This window comes from Melopsittacus undulatus, chromosome 8 (assembly GCF_012275295.1).
Source record: "Melopsittacus undulatus isolate bMelUnd1 chromosome 8, bMelUnd1.mat.Z, whole genome shotgun sequence".
NCBI classification, from domain to species: Eukaryota; Metazoa; Chordata; class Aves; order Psittaciformes; family Psittaculidae; genus Melopsittacus; species Melopsittacus undulatus.
Window position 1 is genome coordinate 44,608,753 of NC_047534.1, and position 22,804 is coordinate 44,631,556.

Sequence of the window (22,804 nt, forward strand, 5' to 3'; positions counted from 1 at the left end):
CTTGGATTGCTTAATGTTAAGGAAAAATGTTAGAATATTGCAGTATGTTGAAACTAAGTTAAAAGTAATCTTTTTGCAGCACTTCTAGCAACCCAAATTTTGTGTAGAAACCTTTGTGTCTGGCCATAACTTAGTCAAGGTGAATAGAATGTGACATTTCAACTAGCCAAGCTCCAGCTAGAAATTACTATTTTCAGTTCCACTCAAAAGAGAGGTGCTTTTAATGAGCAACAGAAAACTGTTCTTTGAGCATGATTTTTAACCATTGCTTTGTCAGATATTAAATTAGCTCTAAAAATAAAAATCTAGTAATTTGCAGGCACTATAGGGAAAAATGCCATTGCTGATACTTTAGAAACAAAATTGTAAGTCTTCTAATATGCAGAACAGATTTTAATGTTTTGAAACAGCTTTTCTGTTATATATCAGAAGTTGTATGGTCTGAAGGATTGTGATTAAGAAAACTGTTATTTTAAGACCTTCATTAAAAGCTGAATATGGATAATATCTTGTAGCATGAAAGAGGAAAGCGGTGTACTGCTGAGGAGTTTCTTCTGTGATCCAAATGCACACATGTGAAAATAAAGTAATCATTGTCCAGAGGAAGAGACAATATTATCAGTTTTGTGACTTTTTGGGGTTAGGTTTTTTTGAGATTCTTGGCAAGCAGTACTGGAATTGAAAGCAAAAGTTGAATGTGCCATTCAAGGCTACCTTCACTGTTTAATTTCTGTACATAAGAAAAATTTAGACCCTGTTTTATGTGAGGGAGGAACAAAGAAGTTGACAGTGCATAAATACAGCTATTGATCTTAAGCAAAGGTAAGGATTCATGCTGTGTCTAAAGGTTGTGTATCACATATAAAAAAGTGAGTCAAAGCTGGGAGTGGTTGTGATGCTTTTGGTGTCTGCCATAGTCTGTGATTCTCGTGTGAGGTGAGATGTCTGGACTCTTCTGTTCCATTGACTTTACAGCATATACACAATGACCAGGAAAAAGGAATTTCTGTTTTCTCCTTCACATTTTCAGCATTTTGGTTTCTCTGTTTGGTTTCCTTAGATTCTCTAGTCCGTCATTTATTTCAAGCTTGATTTTTTATTTCCTTGCAGGTTGTTCTGGCTAGTTTATCTGAGTCTTTTCTTCTGTTTAGATGTTCATTTGTCTTATTCTCGCAGTTTAAGATCCAAACACAATGGAAGCTCTACCTGTAGACACTATAGGTAACTTTATCTGAAGGAAGGGTGCACATTCTCAAAGAGCAGTCACTTAACATGATCCATTGCATGGGCTTCTGCTGTAAACCGTGGATTCCACTAAGGGTGGTTTTCAGGGGTTGCCTGACTTTTGTGTCTTCATGCCTACCTCAAGGTGAGAATTCTAAGCCCTGATAGCAGGATCTAAGCAGTGAATTGTAATTTGCCAATGGGTGTGCTATAATGTAAAATATGTTGTATAGGAGTGATTGTATTTTCGCTGGCAGGAGTATTTTGTTATTCCTTAGTCTTGATGTTATGAATGCATACTTTTGCTGATACTACTTAGTATTGAATACAGTTGCTGAATCACAAGAAAAATACAGCTGTGCAGAGTTTTGTTACAAGTGTAGAGTAATTTTTTGACCTTTTGATCTGAAACTTTAAGCGATTGAAAAAATCTAGAATTTGTATTAAGCAACTTGTTAGAAATGTGTGTGAATGCAGGTAGGTGCAGCAAACAGCAGTTAAAGGTGGTTAAGATGCAGTGATGTTCTCACTTCTGTTTTCTGAGTGTAACAGTCATTAAGGGGAAGAATCTTTAGACGCTTATAAAGAAAACAGCCTTTTCTGAAGGCAAAAGGGGGGGCTTTTTTGTTGTCTGTTTGATGAGAACAGTTCCAATTAATTGGGCAGTGTAAAGTGAAGGAGTTCCAGTCAGTTCTTTTTCTGTCAGCTTCAGACGTAGGCTGGAAGAAGCCATGATGGGAATGGATGAATTCAAGATACCAAAATGTGAAAGAGAAGTGTTTCCGAAAATGAGAAAAACAGATAATCTTGTATTGTGTTATGAAATAAATACTGTTTTAAAGGTGCACTAGCAAGTGGACTCATCATCAGGAATTGTAAAATGTCAAAATAATGTGCTTGCAATAACCACGCATATATGCTGCTGTAGCTATATGTAATACCACACTGTTGACTTTAAGTGATTTTATGCAATGTTTCCACATAATGATGAACAGATAATTTAGGGACTCGGGGATTTTCCATTCTTTGCTAATAGCACACAGGAAAATAGAAACTTATACCTTGTAGGATGTGAGCTATTGAGTAAGGTTTTGTTTTTAAATACAGTTTTTTAATGAACTCTAATGAAAATATGTATCATATTGCACGTAACTCATTGTTAAATGCTCTATTTCCACTCATCTCTAAAAGAAGTTTTTCTTTTGTTTTTCCTGTAAGAGACTAGATGCCAAGTATCGTATTATAAAGACAGGGAAAAAACCTTCACATGCATACAAGATAAGTCCTGTGCTCATATGTAGGCTATTTCATTGCTCTGTGGTGGGGGTAAGGGTGGGAAGAGCTATGGTCATATTTCTTGAGTATTTTAATTTCACTTTATCACAGAGTTATGCAGAGTGTCTTTACAGCATCTCTGTAGTCACTATAACAAGAAAGGCCACACATTCCATTTCTCAGGCTAAAAGGCAAAATACTCCGTGTGGAATAGAAATGTCAATGCTATTTTTAGTATTCAGATTAAGAACAATAAAAGTTTCACTAAAAGAAAACAAAAATATCCATAATTATGGGTGAAGCCAGCCTTTCAGACTGGCCCATAGACAATAGATACTATAGTAAAATACTCAATTTTTTAATGTATTTGATTATTTAATTATCAAGCCCCAATTTGGGAGCTTCAACTTGCAAATTAATTTCAAATGTGATTTATTAAATATGTCTTATGAAATATTTTCCCTTCTCCTTTTTGATTTTTCTTTTTTCCTTTTATTTATTTATTTTTTTTAAGAGGTTGTCTCTCTGTATGCCCTGAAGTTATATATAGCAGTGATAATTTTGAGAGTCTTGCCTTGATAAACTTAAGCCATTTTCTGGACTTTCAGAGCAGATCAAACAGTAATGCTGCAGTTGTATCCAAGATTTTTCCTAGCAAGTAAAATTATAGAACCATGGTATCATTTGGGTTGGAAGGGACTTCAAAGGTGAACCCACCTGCAATGAGCAGGCCAAATGTTGGCCAAAACTGATGTATCACTGTAAACAAAACAAATGAAGGTATTTTATGTAGGCCTGAACTTTTGTTCAGCTGTTTCTTGGTTGAACAGATGATGTCCAAGGTTTCTACTACTGTGGTGTAGTAGTGGAGCAGCATTATTGTAATAATCAGGAAAGTCTGAAAATACTTACTTGAGATGAGAAATCAAAGACAAGAAAAGCTCTAAAAGCTTTATTGCAATGGCCTTTTCCCTCCTGTGATCTTAGTAGAGCTAGATCCTTTTCTGAGTTTGAGTGAAAGTGAAGTGCTGCTTGTGCTTTTGGCATATATAATTTTTTAAAGTTTGATGTAAAATATGTGTAGTTGCTCTTTGTATAAACTGGTGTTCTTCATGGTACTGTAAGTACAATTACAAACTTAAGTCTTATCTGTTATGCTGTAGAAGGTTTTTATTGCCCTATGCTTAATGAGCTTTTGTAGTACCTGAGAGATGACTGAATATGAGCTTTCTTGTCCTAGGTGATTGCTGTAGAAAACTGAGAGATAATTCAGATGTTGGAGGTTAAATCCAAAGTAATTTCAGTGAGAAGGCTATCGGGCTGTCTTTGTGTAGTGTCTCATGTAATTGTGTTCAAAATGGGAAGCTAAGTGCTTGAAACATTCATACTCCTTGAGATCAGGATTCAAAGAGGTGGAATTTTTTATGCTGTAGCCTTTAATTGTGCACAAGTTTAGCAGATGGATATCCTCTATCCTCTTTTTTTATTTTTCTGGGAAAGTGATCCTTGTTGAAAGGAAGTGCTAGTGATAGCTGGAATATCCAGGTCACAGTCAGTTCAAGTAGTTCTCATTATTTAAAAATGCTTTTCTCCAGTTACTACTAGTTAAAAATATACTGCTTGTAACTTTCTAATGGGAATTTTATGAAAACCAAATAGAGGCTTTATTTATTTACTGAGCCAGACCCTTTAATTTGAAAAGGGCTTCCACACATTCAGATTATTGACACTATTACTTTGGTTTTGCAAGCATGAAATGTGTTGAGATACAGCAATGACACTTTATTCTGTAGCAGTGGGATCTGAAACACATAAAATGACCTTGCATTGAATTTTAAAAGATGTATTGTTTTTCCTAAGAAAATGATGAAGATTTCTATCTGCATTTGGCTGAAAGAATTCTCTAATAGTCATTACAGGAACTGTCTTCTGTCACAAAGACTGGTGGGAACTGCAGGTGGGACTTCAGAAATTTAAATGTCTAAAGGAGATTAATCAATTCTCTTGGGAAGAATATGATCCTACAAGATGAGGGCCAGCTGAAAGACGAGGTGTAACTAGTGGGCCCCACGTGCCCTGTAACAAGGGAAATACAAACTCTGTCCAGGCTGCACCAGCTTGTGTTTGTGAAACCCTGTGAGACTACTGCAGGTATCCCTCTTGGCTGCCTTTTCCAGGGCTAGGAAGAATCAGAGAAGAAAGTTTTGTTTGGTTTGATTTGGTTTTGTTTTCCCCCTGTTCCTGTTTTGTCTTAAGCAATTAGTTAAACAGAAAATGACGCTCAAGATACAGCAGTGTAACAGGCAACTGGAATTGTTTATTGTGTAATAAATAGTGGGGGCATGTCCCTTCAGGTGAGTTCACTGGCAGTTTTAATATTTGGTGTAGGTTGGTTAGTTGATGGGGCTGAGACTTAAAACAAAGAAGGAGCAAGGAGCTGCGTTGCGTAGGATACTGAAACACCTTTTCCAGTGGAATTCTTGTTATGACTTGTGGCCTTACTTGGTTAAAATTTCTCTTTTTAACTCCCTCTGTGTCACAGCAAATAAGGTGTACTTTGATTCTTTCCACAGCTTTTGTTTAGTCCTGTAGTAGTCATGAAAAAAAAAAAAGAATGGGGGGTTTGGTTGTTCTAACGCCTTCTAATGTTTATATTAGAAAATTAGAATAGGTCTGCTTAGCTCCTAGCACATCTGGAAGCTATCTGAGTGTGAAAGGTGTTGTGAGTGAGACCATTTACTGAACACCTTTTATCTGATCTCTAAATGGTTATTTTTGTATGACTGGTAATTCATTTTCTGTTATAGTTGTATGTTATTGTCCTTGGTTCAGCAGTAGCAGTCATTTTTCTCCTTCTTAGTAGCTGGTGCACTGCTGTGTTTTGACTGGGAACAGTGCTGATAACACTGATGTTTTTGATTGCTGCTCAGTAATGTTTAGTCTGTCCAAGGACTTTGTGAGTCTCATGCTCTGCCAGGGAGGAGGGGAAGCCGGGAGGAAGCAGAGACAGGACACCTGACCCAAACTAGCCAAAGAGGTATTCCATACCACAGCACATCATGCCCAGTATATAAACTGGAGGCAGTTACCCAGAAGGGCTGGATCACTGCTTGGGTCAGGCTGGGTATTGGTCGGCAGGTGGTGAGTGGTTGTATTCTCTTCCCTTGTTATTTCCTTTATCATTATCATTATTGGTGGTAACAGGAGTGTTTTGTGTTATACCTATACCTTAGACTGCTCTTACCTCAGTCAGTGGGAGCTACATTCTTTTGATTCTCCTCCCCATCCCTTTGGGAGCAGGCAGGGGGGAGGAAGGAAGGGAGTGAGAGAGTGACTACATGGTTCTGAGTTACTGACTGGACTTAAACAACGACAGCTGTCATACTAAAAATCAAGGCTTTTCTTCTTTTCAGGAGAAGAAACTACCTGAACCACTCTCTCTGTCTTTTCAGCAAATTCAAAACCAGCAGCTCTCCTGATTTGCTAGGTACCTCATAGAGCTGAAGAGGCAAGAAAGAATGGGGCTGTTGTTTTTGCTTTATGATGGATAAGTGTTTGAAATGATGGTGTAGACATGGAGATACTTAGGTAATGCGGGTTTTATTTCTTGGTGTTTGAATAAAATGGTGTCTGGAGGATGCCTTTGTGAGTGAAATCACCTGTGTCAGCTTCTTGGAGGCACCCTAGTGCAAAAGAGGAAGGTAGGGTTTGTAGGTTAAATCTATCCCTGCAAGTGTATTGCCATCATCCTGTCACCTGCTGATTCTGATTTGCACCTGTACAAGTAATCATGGTAACATGAATTGCTCTTGTTGCCTGATACCATATCTGGGGCGCTGGGAGCACAGGGCTTCCAATACTTGTCAGGCAGCATTTCCTGTGACAAGGTAGAGAGACAAACTCAAGAAACAAAGAAGCTGTAAGAGCAAATATAAATGCTTTGGGCTAAGAATGAGCGATGAGGAAATTGGTTGTCATGGTTTAAAACCCCACCTCAGTCTCCCGCAATACCACACACCCCTTTTCCCCCCCCACCTCCCCACTCCCGGAGGAAAAGATATGGCATCTGGAAACAGAAAATGAAAGTGTTGGGATTCCTGTAGTTTAATGCAAGGTTACTGGAAACTTGGCATAACTTCTGAGAAGGTATACTTGGAGGTTTCACCTCATTTGTATGGGGCAGGAAACATAAGCATGACTAACCACAAACATGCAGATGTGCTAGAGATGGGTAGGGTACATGGCTCTACAGGGGTGTGTGTGTGGATTCAGCCAACATCATTAGACTGCCTGATCCCACATGGGTATGTGTGTACATGCTCTTTATAAATACAAGAACTTCATCTATCTAGCTGTTACACATAAGTTTTGTCAAGAGTATTTTATCAGTTCTAGCTCTCTACAGTGTAAGTTAGCCGCTGTAGATGTTAAATACAGCCACATTTTACTTATGTAGACTGTGCATTTATTGCTGCGTGTGATTAAGCACTCTGTAGTGATAATAGAGTTCCAGCAATGCAATTGCATTCATGTGCTTAATGGAAACGAGAGTCCACTAGCATTTGCAAATTAATCTTTCTGTGGCATGTACTCTTCAAAGATTGAATTCTGAAATCAGTTGTAATAAACATCTTTTAACAGTCATGAGAAGTCACTTAAAGATGTAACAGCGAGTAAAGAAGGGGATAAGCAGTACCGTTTCATTTTGGATTTGGATTCTGTTACTAATGTCAGGGGGAGTTTTTAGGTTTTTGTTTGTTGGGGTTTTTTAACAACTGTATTGATGCTCTGTATTGGTCAATAATTTCTTTCTGGCAGATGCATGAAAGCTGAAGATCATGCAAAAAGCCTCCAAACAAGTCATGGAGGAGTAAAAAAGAAGTTTGATTAATACATTTTGCAATGTTCACATAACCCAGAAACAACCTAGGCAAGCTGCTATAGAGACTACAGTTAAATTTGCAGCTAATGCCACACATCTTGAACTGTATGCAGAGTGCACCAAAACTAATTTAAAACATTAGCAGAGAAGAGGTATAAATTTTGATGGTGGATCCTCATTTGGTGTGTTTGGAGGTCTGCGAGCACTCCTGATTAGCTCTGAGAGGCTGTGAATAGTTAATTATTCAGCACGGAGTTCCTAAGTTCAGAACTAAGCACTTTCAGCAACAGATCAGTCATGTGAAGTCTCATTACACAGCCTTCTTTTGCAGTGCTGCTCTGGACCTTGTTTCCCCTTCATTGTGAGTGACTTTAAACTTTGTTTTCCCAAGAAAGATGTGTGTTTCTAATCGTTGTACACTAGATCTTTTGTTTTAATTTTGTAGGACAATTATAGAAGTTAATTTATTTTGTTAAATTTAAAATAAACTTTGTTACAGCTCCAGAATTGAAATTGCAAGCATAGTTTTGGAACCTTTGTGTATTATTTTTTAGGTGTATTTTAGCTTTCTGTGAATGTGGCTCTATCTAAGCTTTTAGAAGTATATTTATAAAGGATTAAGAAGCACTCATGGGGTAATACATCTCCACAGGGTGTTTTGTTTCTAATGGTGAAATTCTGAAATACTGTTTCTTCCTTGTGACAACATTGGTGAATTGTGGAATGTTATTTGAATAAAAGGGGATGTTGTGCTATGTGTTGTAGGACATGAGAGTTCCGCCTTCAGAATTTACATTAACATAAATATATTACGAGATGTAGAGAGTTTTCCATTTATACCACTTTGGTTTATTTTTTTTTTAATTGAAATAAATGAAACTGCTTTATTGATGACTCTTTGCATTCAAGTGTACCCTGGCTTCTCACCAAGATGGCAAAGGATAGCGAGAAAATTAAAATAGGAAATTGGCTTGGGTAAAAGGAAAATATAAAAGCATATTGTGACTGAAGTGCCAAGAAATATAACAACACAGTAGGACTGGTTATACTGCTATGCTATTACCATAATGAAGTAAATAGATTAAAGCTGGCAGGATTTGTTTGAATGAGTTTAATAATTAAAAATCTGGGGAAGAAAAATGTAATTATTCCTTTTGCCTATCTGTCCCCTCTATTAAACATACTGTCAGTGCTATTTGGCTTCATCCTGAATGGTACAGTTATTTCAGTTTGTACTAATCCAGTAAATCTGTTTGGAGAATGCACAAGTAGGGTCCTTTGCATAACCCAAGGGAGGAAAACAAGTACCTAACTTTTTAGTTTACACTTTTTAAATGTGTATTAAAAACGCTTTTTTGTTTTGGGCTTGATGTTTATTGGGTTGAGTTTTGGTTTATGTTTTGTAAGATGGATACCTTATCCTGTTGTAATTTCTGTCAGCACTGATCATATGTTTCGTATTGACTCATCCCTTCTTTGCACATATCACTTGCACAGTCCAAGTGAAAATTAAGTGTGTATCATTCCTGTTCTGAGACTTGCTAGTTTGCCCGTATGGAATCATATGCATAAATACATACTTGACTTTTAATTTTTATCCACTTATTTCAGAAGAAAATCTAAAGCACCACCTCCTCCTCCATCTGAAACAAAACCCATTGCCGTTTCTCCGTTTGATAACACAGAATCAGCCAACCTCATCATGGAGCAGAAAGAGAATGTAATTGATAAAGATATTGAACTCACAGTGGTCCTACCAGGAGATGTGATCAAGTATACTACAGTTAATGGGAGGTAAGTTACACAGAATGACATTTTTGCTGAATTTTCTTGCTCTGGTTTATTTCAATCTTCATCCAGGTTTTAATCACTCAGTAAAATACATGAGTTCTGTAAGTGAACATTGAGTGGATTAAAAGAAGGTGAAGGGCCTAGAGCACAAGTCTTACAAGGAGCAGCTGAGGGAACTGGGGTTGTTTAGCCTGCAGAAAAGGAGGTTCAGCAAAGTCCTTATCACTCCCTACACTCCACACAAAGGAGCTTGCAGTGAGGTGGGTTTTTGTCTCAAGTAGCAACCCATAGGATGAAAAGAAATGGCCTCCAGTTGTGCCAGGGGAAGTTCAGCTTGGGTATTAGGAAAAATTTCTTCACAGAGAGGGTTGTGAAGCATTGGAAAAGTCTGCCCAGGGAAGGGGTGGAGTTTCCATCCCTGGAGGTATTTAAGAGATGGGTAAAATGGGGCATCTAGGGACATGGCTTAGTGGTGGACTTGGGCAGTGCTAGGGTAATGGTTGTACTCAGTGCTCATAAAGGTCTCTTCCAACCTAAGTAATTCTAGGATTCTGCTATGATTTTCGGGGTAAGTGTGGAAACATATACTTTATACATTTGCCTACATTTTGGGGAGACTTTTTATTCTCTCCAAATTTTGTATGGCACCTATCAGGATGTGTAGCCATACTTTTTCTTTCTAGTCAGTGCAAGTCTCTAGAAAAATGTAGGCTTGTATGAGTCACTGAATCTTCCCATGTCAGTTTTCCTTGTTGGACTTAAAAATGAATTCCTGAATCCTGTTTGGCTACAAAGTCATGTGTTCAGCACTTACACAGTACTACTACCTACAGACTAGTAGCAGTCCTAAAAGATGGCATCATCACTTCAGACAAACTCTGTAATGTTTTAAAGAGATAGTTTCTAGCTATAGCTTGGGTGGGGTTTTTTTCCTTTTTTTTGGTTCTTTGATTTATTTTTTTTATTTACTAACATAGTTTGTTTAAGCTGTTTTTTAATTTAAAATACATATTTTAGTCTGATAATTGTTAGTGTAGGTTGTGTAATTAACTCTCAAGTGATCTTTAGTTCAGAAAGAAATGGACATTGGCTGATGTTGAGATCAGAAATCCTGGGATTTGAAATGTTATATCAATTATCCTAGCAGGCCTACCAAGAAGGCTCCTATGCAAAGCCATATATGGATGAGAGCAATTAGGATGCCAGATAGTTTATTTCGGCTTAGGAAAGCAACAATCTCTATATTGTCCTTGCGTTAGTGTATTGCCAGTGTCTTTGCTGCTGAAAGCAAGGAGGTGAATTTATTTATTTATTCAAATTAGGCAATGTAAATATATAGTTACAGCTACTTCTCAATGAGAGATAGTTTGGCTTGAGTCTGTTTATATGATTTGTCATTGTTCATAAGCTCGTTTCTTAGAAATCAAATACCAGCATGTTCTCCAGAGCTGCAGTGGGTGAACTTTTGTGGCTACTTCTTGCCCACATTCCCAACTCCATGTGATTTTCAGGATAACTTAAATCTGAGGTTATATTTCTCAGAATAAATATCCTGAAATAATTGGTGGCAACCGTGATGTTCTATGGTCTCTTGCCAGTGTGTTTGCAGGAAGGAATACTGTCTGCTAACACGGTGCCTTCCTCCCTTTTTTGAATTTCTTAAAGGTGAGACTCCACATGTACACTATCAGGCACTTCTCTTCCTTCTTTTCACTCCCTTTGTCCACACTTAAAAGTACCAAGTGCCCACTGTCTCACTTTGCTGAGAAGTGCCAGAAAGCAACATTGCATTTATCTTTTCTTGGTCGTTATATGGTGTAGAATTACTCCCTGTTCAAGACAGGCCTCACAGGCTTATCACAAAGCAGACTTATTTCCTGATCAGTTTTATTATCCCCCAGTTGCCGTTTCTTTTTTCAGTCAAGACCCTGTATGTAATTGATTTCATAAATATCTTTCTTGTAAATAAGAACCTATATTAGGACTGCTGGGCTCACTAGGAATGAGGGGAGATACTGTGCACGACCTTCAGTCCACCATGAAACATACTTCGAATTATCTTCTAGTTTTGAACTGTCTTGATAGTTGTATTTTATGGACAGATTGGAAGATCCCTGTAGAAATGACATAAATTGCTAATTTGTCCCTTCCCTGTCCATGATCAGGGATAAGCAGCTTCAAAGCTCCCAAGGAGAGAATACCTTTCAAAATCTCGTACTAGAAAAGGCAAAATTGTGAGTTTATACAGGTATGTGCTCAGATCCACTAGAGTAAACTTCTCTATGGTTCTCAGATGAAGTTGGGTTGGTTTGCTCCCTCCTTTTTCATAGTAGCTAGTGAGAGCTATGTTGAACAAAGCAAGATGTTACACAGCTAAATATCCTGAGTGAGTAGAAGTAGGCAGAAGAGGATCAGAATGAAATCCAAAAGAGATTTCATAGAAAAAGATTACAAGAGAGAATAATTTTTGATCCTTGAGTTGATCTCTTAGCAACTAAAGCAAAAAAGTGAGAAAGGAAGGACTGGAATACCTCATTCTGAAACTTTAAGCATAGGTGGATTCTCCTGTTTAAGCCTAGACACCAGTTTGTAGGAGTTGATGATAGTGATTCAGTTCGGAATCTGATGGTGGCATTCACACTCTCCTGTCACGAGTATTGCTGCAGGGGGTACAGGCAAACTACTGTTTAAAAACAAAGAGACAAACAACTTCCCCTCCCCCCAAAAAACCCCGCATGATACCAGTGATTTTTATCAGTGAGTGGTAAGAAGTGAAGGTCCACTGTTCAGCTGAAGGAATGGGTCAAGATTTGAAGCCCAAGAAGAAAAAAAACCCACAAACAACAAAAAACTTGAACTATTTTATTTAGCAGCCTGATCATTTTGAGTAAGTTTTTTTATTTTCCCACAAGGAAGAGCTGCAAAGTGTGAGAAAATGTTATCAGAATGGAACAATAAGTTGTATACATCAGTAAATTAACCTAGAAATGTCAAGGACATGCGTTTTACTTGAAAATGGTTTGTCTGTTTCACAGGGCAGCATGTTTAGAGCTTCAGTTTCTGATGACTTCAAGAGAGCCCTTAGCTTTGCTGGGTTTGTTTTCTTAGAGTCCTTTGTGAGTTTCCATTTATCCATTCTTGAGTATTTTCAGTCATTAAGATATTCTTAATAAACCGTTGGTTTACTCCATATAGCGGCTAGTGAATAATAAGCTTTGTGGTGTTGCCCTAGTTTTCAAAACTTATTGTACTTACATTTGTTAGTAAAAAATGTCTTTTTAGTGAGTAGGATTAGTAAATAGTTTTGCAAGGAAGGCCATGAAGCCATGGGCTTAAGTAGTTGGAGATCTACAGAAAACCACTTTGTGTGTAGGTTTCTTCTCTTTTCTTTTTCCCTCCCTGATGGGAATACCCTTGGTGGCTGCTGACAGAGGGTATTTTGTTCAGTGGTGCTTACTGTGAGTCTCATGATGGGAAGAAAGACTTTGTTCCTGAAGTTTGATTATGTAAGAATCTCCACTTATTCTTTTTAAGTAGCAGGTTTCTAGCCCTTGATTTTAGAGAGGAGTGTAGAAATGTGATGATTTTTTTTTCCATTAGACACTTGATCCAGTCACTTCAAATATACCTTTCAGTGTTGGTTACAAGCATAACATTGTAGGTGAAGGTTGAGCTTTAACTATTAGGTAGGTGATGTAACGAAACACTACTAGCCACTTTTTATTGGTGTTTAGTCAGGTAGGAAGAACCAGAAGCAAATGAATGAGAGAAGAAGGGATGTGGCAATATGTAAACAAATGTATGATGAGAGATCTCAGAAAGGTTAAGTAAGGTAATGAAGGTAAAGAAGTCACAAATAAAGATTTTACTGAAATTAGATAGAGGAAGACAAGCAGATGAGGTAGTCTGAGGCAGATGGTGGCCACTTCTTGGAGTTTCACTAGATATTAATCATGGAAGCTGTTAAATGTACTGTGATTTATGTACTTGCAATCCTTGAAGGCTTTAGCAAAACATAGTGGAGGATGTGATGACAAAAAAGATTGCTTTATATATCACAATAGGAATATCTGTCTAAAGCAGTTGTTAAAGGTGTCTTGGCTTCCAGTGGAGGGGGGGATGTGGCTTAGTCTAGCATCCTCCAGTCGAGCAGGTAATTTCTGGAAGTAACAATGGAAAGCAAATTTGAATGGAATCACCGTTTTCATGTACTCGTTTGCATGTACCTGTCTGTTGCTTGTGAGCAGCTGTTTCTCACTTACCATTCTGTCACTTGTGACTGGTTAACATGAGGGCTTTCCCCTGTCACCACAGTGCATTTCCATAGAATGGCTTTTTGCGATCTTTGCTTGTGAATTCTTGTCCTGGTCATCTTCAGTGTTCTTACCCCTCTCTGATAACTGAAGGCCAGAGGGAAGGACAGCCGTTGAAAATAGTGTATATAAATGCACCAGAAAAAAAGTAATGGGTAACTTATTGGATAGGCTGATAACTAGAAAGGTCGCTACAGAAGTAGTGTCTGCGGACTCTTCTGGGTCTCTCCTTGCCTCTCCTGCCAGTGGCATGGGGGAATGACATGATTTGCATTTGCAGCTCTCATTAGGGTAAGATGGATGTGCTTGTTCTCTGCCAGAAATGCATGAAATAAAGTAGATTTTTCTTCTTCCTTTTAACTGGAGCAGGTTGTGATATATAGGAGAGAAAAATTGAAATAAACTCTGGTTTAGCTGTGTGAAAAGGGAGGTATAGTTATTTTTCTGCAGTGCTCAGTGCACTACTCATAGTATTCCTCAGGCTGATATATATCATCTAGATGAAGGCACAGGGAATATATTACATTCTTCTATACCTTTTTGGACCATCAGCTGCTTTTTTGACTCCTTGGTGTTTCATTTCTGTATGTTTTTTATTTATTGTTCCTTCTGCCATTGTCTCCTGAGGCAATTATTCTTCTGCCATTTAAGCAGGGAGAAATTTTCATGTGTGAGGGAGGTGGATGGGAAGTAACAGTCCTGCAATAACTATATCTGTCAGCTTTTGAACCATTTCCATCTTCTGGAAGTGCAGTGTGTGCACCAGATAGTCCAGCCCTGCTTCTAGAAATCAGAAGACAGCTTGCTTAAGGGAACGTTCATTCTTTAAGACTAAATGAAAACAGGAATGATATTGCAGGGTTAAAGGGAGTAGAAGAACAGTGTTCACAATAATCTCTAATGTTGAGTCATTCTTAATTCTTTTACAGAACCATATCATATAAAAAGTCTGGTTTATCTTCCAACTTAATAAATGTATTAACTGTCTTCATACTGTCTATAATTCTGCTTAGCTTGATGGATCTTTGTAGAAGCTACCTATTTTCATATTTGGTTATGCTATCAATACTTGCGTCTGTTATGAGATTACATCTAGAATTTAAGATTTCTGATAAAGCCATAGCAGCCAACCCCTGTATTAATTTTCCTTTGGACACTTTAGTGTCCTTTTCAACATACAGTGTTTGATTGCTTCACAGACTTATAAATTCTTTTCATAATATCCTTGTGAGACAGAGCAGGTGATAGATTTCCCTCTTTGTACCTGTAACTGGGAGAGGCAGAGAACAGCAAAATGAAATGCTCCTTACGGATGATTGTCCAAATACAAACTGAGGAATGACCAGTTGCAGTGACCTGATATTATTATAACTTTATTCAGTTGCTGTAAGATGCAAAGATAGGATACTCTTCTTACTTTTGGTCTATTTAAACATCTGTGACGCTTCTGTTTAAAGTACAGCTTTAATAAATCTATTCCAATAGCAACTGGGAATGCTCAGCTTATCTTAATGTGCTGTTCTGCGTGTTCTTTATTGAGCACTGAGCAAACAATGATGCACAATTCATGACTACATATGAAAAAATTGCTTTGTGTACTTCATTGTGAAAGTGACATCTGTTGCATCACACAGAGCTTCTAAAATAAAATTGCATTCACCTTCTACATTGTTATTTAGGCTCTTTCCCTCTGTCTGTATTAAACACCTGGCTCTTATTTTGGGATCCCTAATGCAAGACTTCCTTAAAAGATGGCTTCTTCAAACTGATTCCTCCTGCTTCCTCCAAAGAGCTCATGCTTGGTATTTCTGAAAAGAAAGTAACTTGTAACCTCAGAATGGACATAAAAATGTCAGTCTTTGGAAAGAAACTATTCTTAATGAGTAGTGGGGTATTTATCACCACTGCTAAGTTCCCATTAAAAACCAAATGAGGTGGCTAATGCACATGTCCCTGCTGACCTCAGGAAAAGCATCATTTCATACAAGAAAAAATTTCTCCCTTTGCTCAAGCACATGGCATACTTCTGTGCAAGCTGGTTTCATTTTCTGTTTAGTGTACTCCTTTTTTTTGGCTTTGCCTTTTTATATTGCAGGGTTTTTTGTCTTTTTTATATTGAAGATATTTAAAGTTGGTGGCTGGCAATAATTATTTAGTCATGGAAGGGAAAGGATGACTTGGGTTAAATGTTTTGCAGCACATTTTGTTATTGCCTGTTTAATTGTCATCTGTTGTGACAGTTCCATTTGTCTTTTACAGGAAGCCCATGATGGACTTGCTGATCTTTCTCTGTGCACAGTATCATTTAAATCCATCAAGTTATACTATAGAGTTGTTATCAGCAGAAAATAGCCAGATTAAATTCAAACCTAACACACCAGTGGGACTGCTTGAAGTGGAAAAGGTGATTTTAAAGCCAAAACAAATGGATAAGAAGAAACCTGCTCCAGTTATACCAGAGGTGAGAACTGAAATTAAAGCATGTTGAGAAATTAGAATCGCTATTGGATTCAACAAGTTGAGCTCATAGGTCAGCCTCTTGTTTCAGCATTTCCTGTTGTATCTCATCCTCTCACCATGCACCCCTGTGAAATGCTTAGCTCCATGTTCTTGATAACCTCCTCCTAGGTAAAATACATTTCAATTTGTTGCAGAAAACATCTTTGCTGTGAAAGAAGGAAACATTAGAATATTATTTGAATTCCCACGCCTTATCGTCCTTTTGACAAATTCTGCAGATGAAGTGTGGCTGAATACAGCCTTCTATAAACTGAAAATCGACAACTTGAACCATCTGTCATGCTGTGATATATATGCCCTTCTGATTGTATGTTCATTTTCCTTTAATACATACTGTACTTTTTTGTTGTTAACCAGGTTTTTTTATATACCCTTGAGAAGGCAGGAGGTTTTAGAAGTACTAAAGCAACTTCTGGGTGTTGCTTCAATCTTTCCTTCCACCTTTGTTGTTCTACTGTAGAGAAAAATCCTGGGGTTTAATTTATCTAAAGCACTTAAACAGGGCCAGGGAACTCTTCTGCTGCCCTCTTACTTTCATCCTACTTGCGTACACGCACATGCACCCATGGCTCATTGGCTGACTTTTACAGTTCCATAATGTAACCTAGTACAGCATCTCACTCCTGGAATGTGCCCTACTGGACAGGCAAATGTTAGATACTAAAGAAGGAGCAGACTGTTTCATGGGCCCTTTTCTTCTGTAGCAGGAAATCACAAACTAGTTTCTCTTGTAGTGTCGAATCAATAACATTGGAGTAGTTGGCCACAAGTGGAATTCCTGTGACTGCTATAAGGCTGTTATAAAAATGCCAGTTGTTTCAGAATTTGTGGTGATACTTATTGGAATTTTCTTCTCTCCAGCAAACAGTAAGGGTAGTGATAAACTACAAGAAGACACAGAAGACAGTGGTAAGAGTTAGTCCACATTCACCCCTTCAAGAACTCATTCCAGTTATCTGTAGCAAATGTGAGTTTGCTCCTTCACACACTCTATTGCTGAAGGATTACCAGTCTCAAGAACCCCTTGATGTGACAAAATCTCTTAATGACCTTGGATTAAGAGAATTATATGCCATGGATATCAGTCGAGGTAAGATAACTTTTGTGAATTGCAGAAAATTATAGAAAAGATAGTTACTTAATATTTCAATAATGTATACATTTTGTTGGGATAATTTTACTTTTGAAGAAACTTATTTCTAGCATGTAGTATATATTTAATTAGTCTTCCTTAAAATTGAAACTGGGACAAGATTATCTGTACTTACGTTTCAGAAGTGCTATAAAAAGTTCTTATATTCTAACAATGTGTTAGGCACCAGTAAAGATAGCTAAGTACAAATCATCACTTATAAGCAACCTCTTCTTTCCTTTCCCCGAAAGACCAACAACACTGTATTTCTCTGAGCTTATAAGAAGATACAGGATCATGATGAGCTGAAAAGTACAAAAACATTAGAGAAATATAGTTTTGCTTTAAAATTATTTAAAATTTTAAAAGTGTTAGAATATTCTGATGGTATTTATGTCTATTTGATTGCTATTTGGGAATTTTATAGATTGTGAAGGAATAATAATCTTCTTTTTTAATTGTGGCCCAACAACTTCCTTGTATTTGTACAGACATTCCTATTGCCTGGTTTTACTGTATTTGTAGACCTGTCTTTTTCATGAAGGGTTTATTGTACTATGGGTAAAAACTTTGTACAGTGTTGTTTGTTCTGTTTCGGGCATTTCTCACAGTAAATCTTACCTCATATAGAATGCAGTAATACTGGATTACTCCTGTTCTTGGCTATTGTTCTATTTACTCATTCTCCTTTCCAATCTAAAACCTGGGGGTTTTGTTGGACACTTTTTTTGTTTTCCTCATTTGTGCCTTATCATTTGGTGCTTACAGTTTCAAGGGTTCTCTCAATTTGCAAGTGCCAGTTATCTTGAAAAACAGGAGAATGAGAGATTTGGAAAATGTCTTTTTCTCTGTGGAGAAAACAAACACGAAATATTTTTCTCTTCCCCACTGGAAAACGATGTATTTTAACTTGCCTAAACATGTTCCTTGGGCTGCATGTGCCCATAGTGCATTGTCTTGTTTGTTGTGTGGCTACTGCTTTCATCTACAGACTGCCAGAGCTGCCTTTAAAGCAGTATGACGTGTGCTTCATTTGAATCAACAGCCAAAAATCCTTAGGAGGGAATATGAGGGCATATCTGCTTTCTACACAGCAGTGCCTGGCTAGGAACTGTTCTCTTGATACGAAGTAGTTCAGCATTTCAATTTTGCAGACAGCTTCAGAGTTTTACATTTTGAGCTTTCTTTATGAAAGCAAGTCATGAGGTGTGCCTCATAATAGAATTTAAATTCATATTTTATTTTATTCAGATTATATTTGAATTTTACATTCCTCTTTTTTTCCAAGTTTGGGTTGCCTTACAATCCAAAACTTGCAGACTAAACTATTCTATATACTGATTTTTCTTCTTTCATCAGAAATATAAGTGAAGACTCCTTATTTACAAGATTTCTGTCTGTGTTTTATGTCTTCAGACTCAAGTTCTTAAATGGCTTTTCACATTTAGATAGTAAAGATTCACATCCTTCAGGAAAGTACCTAGTTACATTTTCCTAGTGATGAAGATTGAGCTTGACTTTCTGTGTTTACAACTTATAACTGTATCCTTGATTCAGATTCACATTTTCTGTCTTTCTTTTTGTCCTTCTGTAGCCACATCACCAGCTGATTTAAGTTTATCGTCTTTGCAAGGTACGATTTACTGAAGTAGGCAGTGAAACTGTAGCACTTATGTGACATTACAGTCTGCTGCTATTAGAACATCTGCTTAACTGTGACATGAGTAATTGTCCTATCATAAATGCATATTTAAAAAGATACATACAGAAATTGATATAACCCAGCTATATAAGAAGTATTTCTGTATAGTTCTACTCTGGATTGATTGATTAGATTTGAAGTCATGTTTACATTAATACATGTACTGAGAGCCCAAAGGGGCCTTGCTGATTCTTCTCATTGCATTTGCATTCAGTGGGATGCCTTTAACAAAGTTAAATCTAGTAAAAAGTTAGAGACAGCCTTTAGGTTTACAAATCATCTGCATGAATAAGACAATGTGAGGAGAGTAAATTCTGCACGGTACCACAGTGGACTTGAGTAGCTTTACTATGACTGCCATGCAGTTACCTGTGCAGCACCTATCAGGTGTTTTGGTGATCTTTCTCCAGAGCCATACCGTATGCAGGCTTATGCCTGACTCATCCCTCTTCAAACTTTGCCATGAGTTTAAACTGAATTGAGAGCTGGACAGGCTGATGCTCTTTTTTCCCCTTTACATGAACCGTAACGTGTGACAGGTGGGATAGGATGGATTAAGTGGTAGGGGTATTAACAACACCTGAAACTCAGCTATTCTGAGCTCTGAGAAAGAAGGAAGAACACGGGTGGTAGGAAACATTTAGAAAAGGAAGCATTTAGAAAAAGTTGTTAACATAGGTGATTTACAATGTGTTTTGTATATCCTTTCAAGAATGAAAGATGTGAAATGACAGACAGTGAAATAGTAAGAATGCGGAAGAAATAATCTGTGCAATAAATACCATCTAGAATTATTGTGTTCTATTTTAGACTCCTACCAATCTGAAAACTTAGATGTACTGAAGGAGAAAGAAAACAAAGGATTTTTCAGCTTTTTTCAACGAAGCAAGAAGAAAAGAGAACAAGTAAGGTGTAACTTTGAATATGTTTCTAGAAGTTTTGCTTATATATATTAGCAGTCAGTCACTGTTGATCATTCTCCAGAGAGCATAAGTAACTTGGATTTTGTTTTCTTCCCCCCACGCCAAGGCTGCCAGTGCCCCAGCAACTCCACTGATGAGCAAGCCAAGACCAGCGTTTATCACAAGATCTAACACTGTTAGCAAGCAGTATGATTCAAACACTCTGCCATCTGAAATGCCGAAGAAACGGAGAGCTCCTTTACCACCTATGCCAAATTCTCAGAGTGCACCCCAGGAACTTGCACATGCCCAAGTCAGACCAGCATCTGATATTGTGAAATCTAACAGCCTTGATAGCAATGAACAGGTTAGTTATGTCTGTTTCACTTCTCTTAGGGAGTTTAGACATCATAATCCTGATAACCCTGTTAATACCTGCTGAGGTTTGAAATGAACAGGAAAGAAAAGTTTAGTACTTTCTTTTAAAAATCCTACTTGGAAAATAACTACAGAAAAGGAAAGATGCATTCCTTTTAAATTTTATATTGTGTATCCAAAAGAGCTATTCCAGATAGTATTTTGAAAAGGTAAAACTGTGTTCTTCTATAAGTTGGTATTGTGAGCGCATTTTTGTTCTTGTGGAGGAATAGGTTATCAGTGTTATCAGCTCTGTTCCCAGGCTGAAAGTCAAAACACAGCATTGCACCAGCTACTAAGAAGGAGAAAAACTGACTGCTACTGCTAAACTCAGGACATATTTAAATGTGAGAACATTGTCTCACTTTATCATATCTAGTAATTAACATTTTCATATTTCCAATAATGTTTCATGTTTTAGTTACATGTGATAATAAGAAGTTTGTTCCTTACTAAAAAAAAGATGGAAAACTTGGGGACTAATCTTTGCAATCTTGTGCTCCCAGCAAGTTAAAATAAGGTTTTTGTTTTAATCCAATAGTTATATATTTAATTGAAATTATGAGATGTGGGCTACTCATCTTTTAAGATTTGATTTAAGTAACCTATATATCCCGTGCTATGCAGGAATTCTGCCAAAGAATGTGGGAGAACTGATACAAAAGGTATTCTCCCAGTATTGCACATATTGTCAGTTGTGTAATTCTAATTAAAGACCAAGGCTAAAAATTGTCATTATAATTTTTAAAATTATTTTATACAGCATCTAAATGCAGTTTCTAAATGTGGTATGTAATAAATGAGGATAGTGGTATGCTAGGAAAATAAAATGCAGACAGAAATCTAAGGGATGAATTTTGAGTTACAGACAAGAAATTTCAAACTGTGACTTCCTTTATCTTTATACAATCATTTACTCTTTCATTGATGCACAGAACCACAAGAGAGCACTGTTTAACAGAAGTTCTGAATCTGTGTACTCTGTCCTGCTGAAAAGCTTTATCATTTGAAGAAGACAAAGGTTTCTTTCTGTATTTTAATAAAAAAGAACCTTCTTTGGGAGGGGGGGAATCATGATCTTTTCTTACCTCATCATGTTTGTCTTTTAATTGAATTCAAATTTTTTTGAAAATAATTTATTAATGTCAACATGCTTTAAATGATTCATATCCCATTATGTCTAACAGTAATGTATGACTGTTAGGCTAGGATCTGTCACTCAACAAAATTGCTTAGATTTATTATTTTGTGCTGACATTTCTTATTCATCTAAAGTGATTTGACTAAAGTCGAGCAGCCCACAAAGAAAGGACAGAAGTCCAGATTAAGTTATAGTTTTGTGTGCATTTTCTGTTTTGTATTTGTGTGCAGCTCTATTAGAACTTGGAATTCTTTGGCATGTGTTTTTTAAGATGACTTCAGTTTCATTCCGATTTGATTGCACAGTGATTTACCAGATAATACAGAGTTTGGGACTTAAATGTGAGCAAATATTTGCTCTGAGTTTTTTATTTTATTAATTCATGTAAACTATTTTGTCTTTTTTAGTATCTATTTTCAATAAATATCACCTAATGAAAGAATTTGGACTGTATAGTACATATTGCTCAACTTGATCAGGGAACTCTTAGGAGAGATCTTATGAGAGACTTCCTTGGAAATGTGGTCCTTGTAAGAGTGCTGAGACATTTTCAGAGACAGCCTTCCTGCAGTACAGGAGTGGTCCATTCTCCTGCTTAGAAAAGGAATAAGCAGAAGAATAGTCTCATCTAAATGTACTACTGAGGGAGGTTAAGTGCAGAAATAAGCATGTGAGGGATGGAAAGGGGACAGAGCAATTCCCCAAAAGAAATACAGAAATACTTACTGGATGTGCAGAAATGAAGTTAGGAATGCAAAAGCAAGCCTGGAGCTCAAAGCAGCAGATGTCATCAAGAGTAACAAAAAAGCTTTTGTAAGTTAGGGGCAAGCAGAAGTCTGAGGATAAAGGATGAGGTCGTCTACCTTTATTTTAGAAAGGTGCTTGTCAGAGTCTACCACAACATTTTTTGTTTAAAGTATAAGCTGTGGACTAGACAAATGAACCACAAGGTAGGATAAAAACTGGCTAAATGGCTCTGATGGTGGTAGACAATGCCTCAAAGTGAGACTGGTTGTCAGGTGGAGTTCCTGAGGAGTTGGTAGTGTGGCCATTACTGTTAAATTTATCTTTATAAACAACCTAGATGATGGAATTGAATGCACCCTCAACAAACTTGAAGTTGACACCAAACTGGGCATACAGGCAGGTACACCAGAGGAGCCACCATTCAGGGGGACAGCGACAGGCTGGAATTGCATGAGGTTTAAAATAGAAGCATCTGGAATGGAGTAATCTGAAGCACCGGTACAGCCTGGGGTCTGGCTGTGTGATCCACCTTGAATCTCAATACTCAATACTTTTTAGGCCACACCTGTACTACTATGTCTGGATTTGGTTCCTGCAGTTCAAAATAGTGATTAAAACCAGGCAACAGTCCAGTGGAAAGTCACCAGGATGTTTAAAGATTGAAGAACACACATGTTTTTACAAAAGGAAAGCTCAGATGGGATCTAATTGCATTCATCTGATACCCAGAAGGTGTTATAAGGAAAGTAAAGGCGTAT

At 37.3% G+C, this 22,804-nt stretch overlaps 1 protein-coding gene across 1 annotated transcript in view; it reads left to right on the forward strand.

The window, feature by feature from the left end:
• The window catches only part of COBLL1 (cordon-bleu WH2 repeat protein like 1), an 84,840-nt gene that overhangs the window by 38,361 nt on the left and 23,675 nt on the right, over positions 1 to 22,804 (forward strand). Inside the window, exons 2-7 of the mRNA XM_031052134.2 lie at positions 8,993 to 9,175; positions 15,745 to 15,946; positions 16,867 to 17,095; positions 18,732 to 18,770; positions 19,650 to 19,744; positions 19,869 to 20,108. Coding sequence (XP_030907994.2) covers positions 8,993 to 9,175; positions 15,745 to 15,946; positions 16,867 to 17,095; positions 18,732 to 18,770; positions 19,650 to 19,744; positions 19,869 to 20,108 — 988 coding nt within the window. The remainder of the gene's footprint in view (positions 1 to 8,992; positions 9,176 to 15,744; positions 15,947 to 16,866; positions 17,096 to 18,731; positions 18,771 to 19,649; positions 19,745 to 19,868; positions 20,109 to 22,804) is intronic.